We start from the raw sequence: 10,510 nt of genomic DNA, 5'->3' as shown, positions 1-10,510 counted from the left end.
CAGCCAACAGCAGGGACGGTCCTGGCCAGGGAGGCACTGCTCTGTACCCGTGCTGTCCTCGTGCCTGTCCTGACCGCTCCCAGCAACACTGGCAGGCTCCAGGCAGAGCTTAAGACCCAACCCTCCAGGATCTGGCCCTTGTGCAACTGGCTGCAGGATCCCACCAGTCATCTCCTGGAGCTGGAAGTGGTTTCCCCAGCTCCCAGCAAGTTCCAGCACAGACAGAAATACAGGGCTTTGAAGCTGTGGGGGCCAGGGAAGCCAAGTGAGCCTCAGGTCCCCTTCTGCACAGGGTGGCGTTCAGCCTACCCACCAAACCCACGTTCTCAGTGGCCTCAAGTCATAGGAGCAGGGGCTGTGCAGACGGAGCTGCCTGAGGCTCACTGCCCCACAGCACCAGGGGGGGAAGGAGGCTCTGGGGGCTTTCAGAGGAGGCCACATAGGCCATAATTTGGGAACAACAGTGAAAGACAGGACACAGGAGGTGCTCTGTACCCAACTCTTAGGTCCAGGGTAGTGAAACACTTCACACGCTCCCCTTCCTCCCAGCCCATCAAAACAAGTACAGAAGTGTTCAGACAGGACAGAAAGCACCAGACAACGTGAACCCGCCGCAGCAGCATGTGGCAGGTCGGAAGATCCCTGTGCATCCTTTGGAGGTGGATCTCGCTGCTGGTGGCTCCTCTTCTGGTTTGGGAGCTCCCATCCAGGGGTTTCAGCAACACAGAGCTGTTTTACTTATAGTGAGGAGCTGTGTCATGCCACTAAAGGTCTGCTAACCAAGAGAAACAATCCTCAGGGGACTTCCTGGGGAGGGTGGGCTTTTTTTCTGTAAACACGAAGTGACGGAGCTCAGGTCTGTGCTCCACAGAAGAAGGTCAAGTCTCAAGTGGCAGCTTTAGGGCTCTGCTTCCAGTGCTGCAGGTTGGATTTTCATGGTGGTTGACTTCAGCGGGTAATACCTGCCTTTCCAAGTCTTCCAGAAGATGCCCTGCTTGCGCTCGTGCCGCTGCCGGGGGATGGAGCGGAAGTACTTCCCATTGAGGTTGGCATGGCCACAGGTGCTGAACCACCAGCCACCTACACAGGCAACAGAGGCAGGTTTAGCCCACAGCACTTCCAGACAGAAAACAAACCCAGGTTCAAGGCAGCTGCTGCCCCCATTTTCCCCACTTTTCCAGGGCTTTAGGACCTTACAAGATCACCTTGTAGACACTTGAGGAGTCCCATGCAGTGGGAAACCTTTGAAAAGATCCTGCTGCTCTTCCTTGCATGCAAAACCTCCTCAAACCCTTCAGCAGCCCCATCTCAGACCTGGGGATTGGCCTCGGCTTCACTTGAAAAGTTTCCAAGCAAGGTGGCAGCCAGAAAAGCTTGATTGGGCCAAGACATGAATCATGAACCCCTCCTGGTTTCAGCTTGCCTCCTAGTTCCCTGCACGGCTCCTCCCAAGCATGCAGCTTTCCCAGGGAAGCAGGGAACAAGCCAGGCTCAGCACCAAAGGGGTTTAGCCCCACAGGGTCACTGTCCCACTCACAACCACCACCAGACAGCAGAGAGCTGAAGGGAAGGTGCACACCACCGGGAAGGAAGAGCTCATACTGACCTGAGAGGTGTTTGGCACAGTTTGTGTCAGCTTTGAGGTCATGGTCACGATCCCGAGTGGAGAAGGGCAGCTGCCTGAAGTCCCCGATGGCGTTTTCCAGTTCTCCAGACAGAGGTCCCAGCAGATTGAGCGTGTAGGCTGTGCTCTCGCCACCAAGGCTGAAGACAAACTGAACCGCCTGGGAATTTCCCTCCCAGTCTTCCAGCTCAATTAGCAGATTGTATCTTCCCTCTTGGACAAGGTGATGGATCTTCTCCAAGCCCAGCCAGAAGTCACCTGAAACAAGACACACTGCATTGGCTGCAGGGACACAAACATGCTGGGCAAAGCAGACCCATGAACAGGCTCCAGGGACAGACAGAGACAACCCAGGACACTGCAGCATTTGAATCACTGTCTGGCACCTGCAGGACAAGTCAGGAAGACCAAGGACTCTTGCTCTGCAAGCAGTGCTCCCCCCCTCCTCTGCCCAACACTGTGCTCTGGCAGAGATCTCCAGAGGCCAGCAAGGGGGAATAATTCGTGCTAAGATATCGCTTATCCCACAACAAGAAAATAGACACGGTCATCCACCTACCACGAAGGTCTCCAAAGCCATTCTTGTAGGCATCCCAAAGCCGGTCAAAGTCCACAGAGCCATCTGTGCGCCTCTGGATCACTGTCCAGCCACCTTCTGCAGGCCGGAAAAAACGTGGTCATTTGAGGTTACCATTTGCAAGACCACCATGCAAAGTGCTGCGGGACACCTCACTGCTTTACCTGCAGTCATATCGCAGTAGACTTTGAAGGGCTGGGACCCTGCAGGCTGCACCTGAAAAACACCGCTGCTTTGCTGCCTGGCCAGGAAGAGCTGGTGGCAATCCTCTGGGAGCTCTGCAGGGGAAGGAAACAGCGACTGAGAAGACGGCCCCGGGTCCCACTGCCTCAGCAGGCTGCTCCTACCACAGCCCCAGCACTTACAGCCCCGGCCACAAGCCTAGCCAGCTGTGCACAGTGGTGGCTGCAGCTCTGGACACGTGCTGAAGACAATGGCCCATCTTCAGCATCTTTAAGTGCCGCGACCCCGTATCTTCCCACTTATCCAAACACAGTTCCCTGGGCTTCCATCCAAGGCAGAAGCCAGGCGTTGGGCCAGGCTGGGGTGACCTAGGATGGAGAGCACTGACCGCGTCGAGGAGACACCCAAGGAGCTTCCCAGCTCCCTCAGCACCAGGCAGGAGCAGCCCATTTGGGATAGGCCAACCCCAAGGGCAATCCAGGACAAAGCGTCCCCATCCCACTCCAAGGCTGAAGCAGGCTCAAAGGGCCTCAAGAGCAGAAACAAATCCCAAGTCCTGATGTCGGGAAGGCACCTGAGCACATGGCCTCTTGCTTCTGGCGACTGTGGTGGCCCCGGCCAGATGTCCCAGTGGGCAACATGCTACCCGTAGGTATGGGGCCAGGCTGGGGTAAAGCTTTTGCCCAAAACACACCAGCTGGGGCGGGGAAGCGGTGGGTGGACAACAGGGAGCCCCAGCTCATTGCACAAGTGGATTGTCTGGGATGAGGTCACCCCCCAGCTTACACCCCTCCATCCCTACACCAGCCAGGCTTCCACCTCTCCTTCTGCCCCTGTGGGGACTTTGCCCAGAGCTGCCAGCAAAGCACCATTTCAACAGCACTGATAAAAGTCCATCCAGGAACCACCACCCACAGCACTCAGGGAGAGAAGCTGGGGGGAAAAAACCTGTTACAAAACCCGCGTCAAAAGGCCGCCGGAAGATGTGCAGGGACTTCAGCCCCTGGGCTGTTGGCGCAGTCAAGGGACTCTTTGTCAGCCAGGACAGGTGCCCCCATCACCCCCAGACAAAGGGGGTCTGTTCTCCCCGCATGAGGGTGGGATGGATTTTGGTGGCTCGCAGCTGCTGCCAGCACAACCCCAAGATAGACGGGTGAAGAAACCCAAAGACAAGCCCCCGGCTGTACCAGCGTGCTATAGGGGTCCCCACAGCCCCCCTGGGGGGTCCTCCCTGAAGTAGGCGAGCCCAGGGTCCGGGCTGGCAGCAGCGGGGAGAGGGGCATTCCCCATGGCCACGGGGCTTTGCACGGGGAAGGGGGGAAAATGGGGCTTTTGAGTTGCCGAGAGCAAGAGCAGCCCCCGCAGGGCATCGCCCCCAGCCCCCGTCCTCACCCGGTGTCCCGATGCTGTGTTGGGGCCAAGAGCAGAGCCACAGCTGGAGGAAAGGTCAGTGTGGGGGGGACCCAGGGGATGACAGTGTGACACCCACCGCCACCTTTCACCCATTTCCCCCCCGGTGAACTTTCCCCTCCTTGGCAGGAGCAGCCCCTCTCCCACTGCCGGCGGTGGGACAGCCCTGCCCTTGGCATCCCTCGCACCCCCCGACCGGTGCCATCGAGCCCATCGGTGCACCCACGGGACAAGCGTGTGGCCCCAAGCCCGGGCACATGGGGATCAAGGGCAGGTGTTTTGCACAAAGGATCAAAGCCACACAAAGCCAACTCAACCCTGCAGGGAGGCCAAGCGCATCGATATCGCCGCTTTCCAGGTGGATGCGGCCAGGGAAGCCAAGTGAGGCTCAGGGGAAGGAAAGACCACAACCTGACCTCACAGCCACAGCTGCAGCCATCCTGGCTCACAACCACAGCAGCAGGGAGGTGCTGGAGTCTGCTGGGCTCACCCAGCCTCACCGAGCTCCTCGCTTCCTCTCCTACCATCAGCAGGATAGCACCCAGCCAGATCCTCAGTGACCCCAGTGTGCAAAAGTCAACCCCATCCCTGTGTTGGTTTTTTTTTTTGTTTGTTTGGGTTTTTTTGGTTTTTTTTTTTTTTGTTTGTTTGTTTTTTTGTTTTTTTGGTTTTTGGTTTGTTTGTTTTTTTGTTTTGTTGGGTTTTTTTGTTTGTTTTGTTTTTTTTTTACTCCTGGGCCCTGTCCACACTCACTGCACTCAGATCTCTTCTGTTCTCCTGGTGCAACAGGGATTTTCAAGCAGCTGAATGAGGTGCAGCTGCTTGAACAGCCTCAGATCAATCTTTTCATCTGAGGAACATGCTTGTTAGTTCCAGTTTGTGTTGCACATCCATATGCCACCAGCAGAACAACAAGACCTCCTGGCTGCTCTGGATGGTTTTGTTTCCATCCCCCTTTATTTAGCCAAACAAGACAGAAGAATCAACAAGGCTGGCTGGAGCTGTCCCAGGCATGGCACTGCACTTACCCAACAGGATCTCCAGGCATGACAGGAGGTCACCAACCTGGGATAAACATACTTTCTTGTGGATGGCAGGGCCTGCCTGGAGCTGTTTGCATCACCTCCCCCACACCCTCCCCAACCCAACTATTTTGGAGTCCCAGCGCTGCAGAGAGAACATGAGCAGGGCTCTACCTTTCCCCTACTCGGCCAGCTGCCAGAAAGCACAGGCTCTGCCTAAAGACATGATCCTCTTTCTGCAAGCGATTAAATCTTTCAGTCTTGAGGCTGCTTCAAGCCTTCAACTTTCACATGCTTGGCCCCATGCCATCTCTGGCCTGAAAAAACTTGTGTTCACTGGATGCAAATAAAAGGGTCTTTCTGAAAGGGCTGCTGGTGGAGTTCATTGCTGTTCCCCGGAGCCATGCCGGCACCGCAGCTCTGCCTGACAATAGGCAGGGAGCTGGCACAAGCCTTCCTGGCGCTTGCCTGCTCTGAAAGCAGCCACAGCCCCCCTCCCCAGGCAGAGGGCACGGGCCTGGCCTGCCAGACATTGTGTGCTTTAGGATTTGCCAGAAAACTCACTCAACTTGCTAATGAGAGGAAGCCGATTTGTCTTCCGTCACTGATATCAACATCAGGGCTTAGGGAAGAGAAGGGGGAGCTCACAGCTCAGGTAGGAGGATGCTCAGGATGTGTCCATGGGGGACAGTGGCAGCGCGAGGTGCTGAGCTCTCAAGCCCCCACCTCAGCATCCCCAGGGGGCTGTGGGCCCCCACTGCCTCTGGCCGTGCTTCACAAGGGTTGCTCCACCCAGCACCAGCTACCTCTGCCACCAATAAGTAGCAAAGCCCCAAACCTACCTCCCCGCACTCCACTTTCAGCATAACCTGAGAGCTGAGTAGGGGGGCTGGACTACCTGACCTTCAAAGGTCCCAACACAGGCGATTCTAGGATTCTGTGACACACTACTGAGGGCAGGTCACAAAGCAGAGCTGGGAAAAAAAATGGGGAGGTGGGAAGGTAGAGGTTTTGAGAGTTTCCTAGCTCACTAGTGCGGCTGTGAGGGACACCTCACATAGCCCTGCTGTGGGCTGGCCAGCCCCACTGAGCAGAGCACTGGGAGTTTGGAGCCCTGTGTCCCATCTCTCTCCTTGTCTGCATCGATTCTGCAGCTCTTTGTTCTGCCCACTCAGCTGTCAGGCACACCAGTGACAGCTCCAGGCTCCACATACAAATTACCATGCATTTTCCTATAGCTATCCCTGCATTAAGCCCTGGGGCAGGATTTCCCTTGCATTCTCACCCTGCCTGGTTTCTGTTTGGCTCACACTGGACATCCCCAGACAGCTGCAGGGACAGAGCCAGCACCATGATTTAGCTGACATAACATGAGAGCAGCTGCTCCTGGCCAGCAAACACTGTGGGGACACCAGTTCCTGTCTGGGAGGGAAGCTGCAGGACGCAGCACAGCTGGGGACACCCACTCTGCTGCCCTTTGCTCTGCAGGAGCTCCTCCAGTCCCCTTGCTGGCAGAGAGGGTGTTCCAGGCAGAGCCAGGAGCTACCGATGAAACATCCACTCGCCTGCTCCGGTACGTGTTTCCCAGGTCTGTGACTGCCCTCCATGCCCTCACTGCCTGGGCATTTGCTGTAGCTCAGCACCTTCTGCTAAGGGTAATGCAAGCTGAGATACTGGTCTTTCATGTATGAGCCCTAAATACGAGCCAAGGGGCATGAATGCACAAGGATCTAGCTCTCCTCTTACGGTACAGGGCTCCCTAACACTCCCCTCTGCCAGGAGACAGACTGAGAAGCAGACTCTGCCTGGTAAAGTGACAGCAGGTAAATAAGAGTTAACTCCAAGGATCAGAGATCCTCCTTTCCTGCCTGCATTCATCCCCCACATCTGCCAACCCTCTTTGACAAATACCTGCTATCAGTGTTCACTCCCCACTGCATTCTTAATATCAGGCATAAAAATTCCTCTTAAATCCTTAAATTCCCTCAGGACTAATACTGATCCAGAAGGCTAGGATCCTGCCTGTGCTCCAGATCTCCTCAATCTGGCCAAACTCTGAAGCTCTGGTATTGCAAGCGAATATCACATCCTGACTCAGGCCAACTGAACCTTTTGTTTCCAAATGATTGCAACTGCTGCAGGTTTGCTCCAGCACAGAAGAGCAGGGTGGCATGAGCAGGTACTCACTCTTTGTCAGCACGGGCTCCCTGCTGGCATTCTGGCTCTGGTTGGTGAGGCTGAGGCTCTTCAGGTTTATCTTCCACTTCGGAGAATGTGTTTTGTTGTCTTTCAGGTGTAAAGGGATCAGTAGATTGACCTAAAAAAACCGCACAAGTCAGAACAATTTATCTCAGCTAATTTTCAACACTGTTACTCAGTGGAGCTGATTGGACAAGCTGCCAGCTGCTCCCCTGTGACCACAGCTGTGGCTGAACTTGCCCAGAAACCTTGAGGAATAGGAGATACCTGAAGCTGGCAAAGGCAGAAATTATTGTGGTTTTTCACACCCATGCCAACAAGTTTATTCTGCAGATAAACTCAAAGGACAAGCCCAGAGAGGCTCTGTTCTCACATACCAATTCCTCCTATTGCTCCGCACAAATACTCAGGAAGCTTGCAGTTTGTTACCCTTGCACCAAAACTGCAGCACAAAGACCAAGGCCATGGCCTCTGTAGGGTCCCCAACACCGGGGAGAGCAACACAGCTGGTTCTGTTATCAGAGTGCGGTGCCAGCTGGGGTGCCAGGCAGCTCCCGACAGGGCACGCACAGCGTGCAGGACCAGGCTGTGGTCCCCCAGCTGCGGAGCGGGACAGGAGCTCACCTTGCTCTGCAGGCTCTTAATCTGCAGATTCTGCTTGTCCAGCTTGTACTGCTGCTGCTTGATCTTCTGCAAGAGCTCCTCAATTCGCAAGTTCTGTGCGTCCATCAGGGTCTGAGGGGGAAAGAGCCAGGTGAGCGCCACAACTCTAGGGAGATCCAGCTATGCCTCGCGCGCTGCACAGAGCCAGGTGGGCCAGTCCCCCCTCCCGTCCCCCCACTGCTCCTGGTGCCCCCAGGACCGCCAGGTCACCCCGCCGCTCTCCTGAGGCCGATCCCCACCCTCTGCTCGCAGGGTCCTGGGAGGGTCGCCCCCCCCCAGGCTGCCCCCCGTGTCCCGAGGGGGGCAGCTCCCCACAGCTGCCCTCTTGCAGCCGCTCCCGTTGCCCCGGAAGGGTCGCGGCCCCCATCCCTCCTCCCGCAGCAGCTCCCGGGAAAGGCAGGGACGCCTTTCCCGCTCCCGGTCCCCCGGGCGGGTCCGGTGCCCCCGGTGCCCCCCGTGCCCTGGCCCGGCTCACCTGCAGCGCCCCCAGCCCCTTGGCGCTCTGGTTGCCGGCCGGCCGCGCCTGCAGCGCCTGCCGGACGCGGCCCTCCAGCTGCTCCAGCCGGCCCCGGATCTCGGCTTTGTCGGCCGCCACCTCCTCCAGGCGCTGCCGCAGCGCCTCGGAGAGCCCGAGGAGCTGCCGCCCGCGGCCCTCCAGCTCCCGCACGCTGGCCCGCAGCCGCTCGCCCCGCTCCTGCGCCTCCCGCGCCTGGCGCAGCAGCCGCCCCATGGAGCTGTTGTGGGCGCTCAGGCGGCTGCCGAGCTCCCGCATCTGCCCCTTGGTGCGGTCCGCGTGCTCCTTCAGGCCGTGCCCGAGCTGCAGCAGCCCGTGGGCGATCACGTTCACCTCGTCCCAGGAGGCGAACCGCGCCCGCCGCTCCCTGCCGCCCCCCGCCGCCCGCCGCTCGGGCCGCCCCCCCGCCGCCGGTGCCGGTGCCGCGGTGGCGCAGAGCAGCAGCAGCAGCAGCAGCGCTGCCCGCGCCCGCCCCATGGCTGCCCGGCCGCCTCCCGCCCCGCCGCCGCGCCCTCGCTTTTATCGCCGCCCGCGCACCGCGGCGGGGAGGGCCCAGCGACCGGCCCCTCCCCGCCCGCCCGGCCCCGCCGCTTTGTTCGCCCGCCCCGGCCCCGAGCCCCGGCTGCGCCCCCCGCCCCGAGCCGTGCCCCTCGCCCCCCGTCCCGTCCCCGTCCCCCCCCCCCCCCCCGCACACTGCCCCGGCCCCCCACCTTGCACTGGGGAACCCCAGCCCCGCCGAGCCCTGCCCCTTGGTGCCTCCCCGTGGAGCCCCCGGCCGCAGGTGCAGCCCCGCCGGGCGCCCGCACCCGTAACCTCTCCCCAGGCCGTGTCCAGGTGGGAGCTGCTGGCCGGGGGGCGAGCGTGTGCTGCAGGCACAGGGCCCCCCGACCGCGCCCCGGGGGTGCTGGGGGCCAAGGAGCGGGTGCCTGCGGGGGGTGCAGGGCTCTGCGGGGCGGCCCCAGCCCCGGCACGGGTGCACGCTGCAGGCGCAGGGCTCCGGGCGACGCTCCGCAGGCTGCTGCCAGCCCCGGGGAGGGTGCGCGCTTGGGGTCAGCTCCTCTGCACGCCTGGGGTGAGCCGGACACTCCTCTGAACACTGCTGGTCTCTAGGAGTGCAAAGGATTAATCCTTCCCTCCTCTAAGGCCCTTGTGTATAATGTTCTTCTTACTTCATTTGCAAGTGTCTTGGACTCCGGTTACCGGCTCTTCCCTCTTCTCCTGCCTTTTTCCACCAGCTTAAAGGGATTTTCAGTTTCTGCTTTTTCTCTCCATGAAGGAATTCACACACCCTGATGGAGCCACTCTCAGTTCTTTTCAGAGAAGAGCAGATGGAGCCCTTCTGCTCCCTCCTGGCCGGGTGTTTCCTCTTGCCGCTCCAGCACTGAGTCTCTCCTCTACAAAAGGCATCCTAGAGCAGGGATCTGCGTTCCCATCTGCACCACCTTTCGGGGCTAAATTCCCACTTCCCACCACTTGCTGGGCCCTGCGCACGCCCATCTGGCTGCCAGTGAGCCCCCGTGGGACCAGGGCTGCCGCAGGGGCTTGTGCCGAGCTCGCCTCCGCTCAGCCCCACAGAAGCCCGCAGCACTTTTGCCTCCATCCCATCACTGCTACTCCCAGCCCTGTGGCACAGGCATGGCCTGCCCAGCTCGGGGTGGAAGCCTTTCCATTTTGTCCAAAAATGCCTGGCAGCAGGATTTACCCTTCCAGGGGTCCCTGTGTCACTGGAGGGTGCGAGCAGGGTGGTGGCACAAAAGCTTCCCAAGGGCAGTGGCCATCAGGAATGGCTTTCCCACCCTGCAGAGCTCTTCCCTGAGGATTTTTGCCAGGAGTCTGCATTTGAGATCTGCCACTATTTAGCTGTGGTTTTGCAGAGCTGACTTTTAAGCCCAGCCTCTCCCGTGGCACTCAGCCTTGCCGAAGCGATGACGTGTGCACCCTATACTTCCATCAGCTAAACTTATTTTCCTGTGCACAAAGAGGCAACTAATATTTAGGGTTTCCCATCTGTTTCCTTTGTGGGCATTAACTCCCTGTTGTTGGGAGCGAAGCACCTCTTTGGTGTAGGTGTGTTTATGTACAAAGGTGTGTAAGGCTCCTGCAGGAATAAATACCAGCTGCTGATTTCTTGTTCTTCTGGCACTGAGCAGTCTCCAGGCATTTCCCAGGCTGCTGCTTGCAGAAAGGGTGAGTGAGAGGCCTCAGGGCAAGCACCCAGCAGTGACAGCACAGGGAGGAGTCACGGAGGTAGGAGCTGGGGAAGGAGGAATTTGGGAAATTTCAGCAGGCACAGAGTCCAGAAATCCCCCAGCCCCCCT

At 58.7% G+C, this 10,510-nt stretch overlaps 1 protein-coding gene across 1 annotated transcript; it reads right to left on the bottom strand.

Moving 5' to 3' along the window:
* Positions 1-485: 485 nt before the first annotated feature.
* ANGPTL4 (angiopoietin like 4) lies at positions 486-8,670 on the bottom strand. The gene is made up of 7 exons (XM_042794973.1): positions 8,154-8,670; positions 7,640-7,750; positions 7,004-7,133; positions 2,366-2,479; positions 2,184-2,279; positions 1,607-1,882; positions 486-1,080 (listed from the first exon to the last, which is right to left on the bottom strand). The coding sequence occupies exons 1-7, from the start codon at positions 8,667-8,669 to the stop codon at positions 899-901; spliced, it is 1,425 nt and encodes a 474-aa protein (XP_042650907.1). The 5' UTR covers position 8,670; the 3' UTR covers positions 486-898.
* Between the last annotated feature and the right edge of the window lie 1,840 nt (positions 8,671-10,510).

The sequence above is a fragment of the Tyto alba genome, unplaced genomic scaffold (assembly GCF_018691265.1).
Source record: "Tyto alba isolate M040663 unplaced genomic scaffold, T.alba_DEE_v4.0 Super-Scaffold_20000042, whole genome shotgun sequence".
Taxonomy (NCBI): domain Eukaryota; kingdom Metazoa; phylum Chordata; class Aves; order Strigiformes; family Tytonidae; genus Tyto; species Tyto alba.
The sequence above is the reverse complement of the archived record's forward strand: the minus strand, read 5'-3'. Positions and strand labels throughout refer to the sequence as shown.

Bases quoted from the DNA above. Each gene is read 5' to 3' on its own strand.
- ANGPTL4 (XM_042794973.1), bottom strand. From the start codon at position 8,669: ATGGGGCGGGCGCGGGCAGCGCTGCTGCTGCTGCTGCTGCTCTGCGCC. The intron at 2,480-7,003 runs GTGAGTACCTGC...CTTCCCCTGCAG, and splicing joins GGAGCCCGTGCTGACAAAGA to AGCTCCCAGAGGATTGCCAC. The intron at 2,280-2,365 runs GTAAAGCAGTGA...TCCGGCCTGCAG, and splicing joins CTACTGCGATATGACTGCAG to AAGGTGGCTGGACAGTGATC.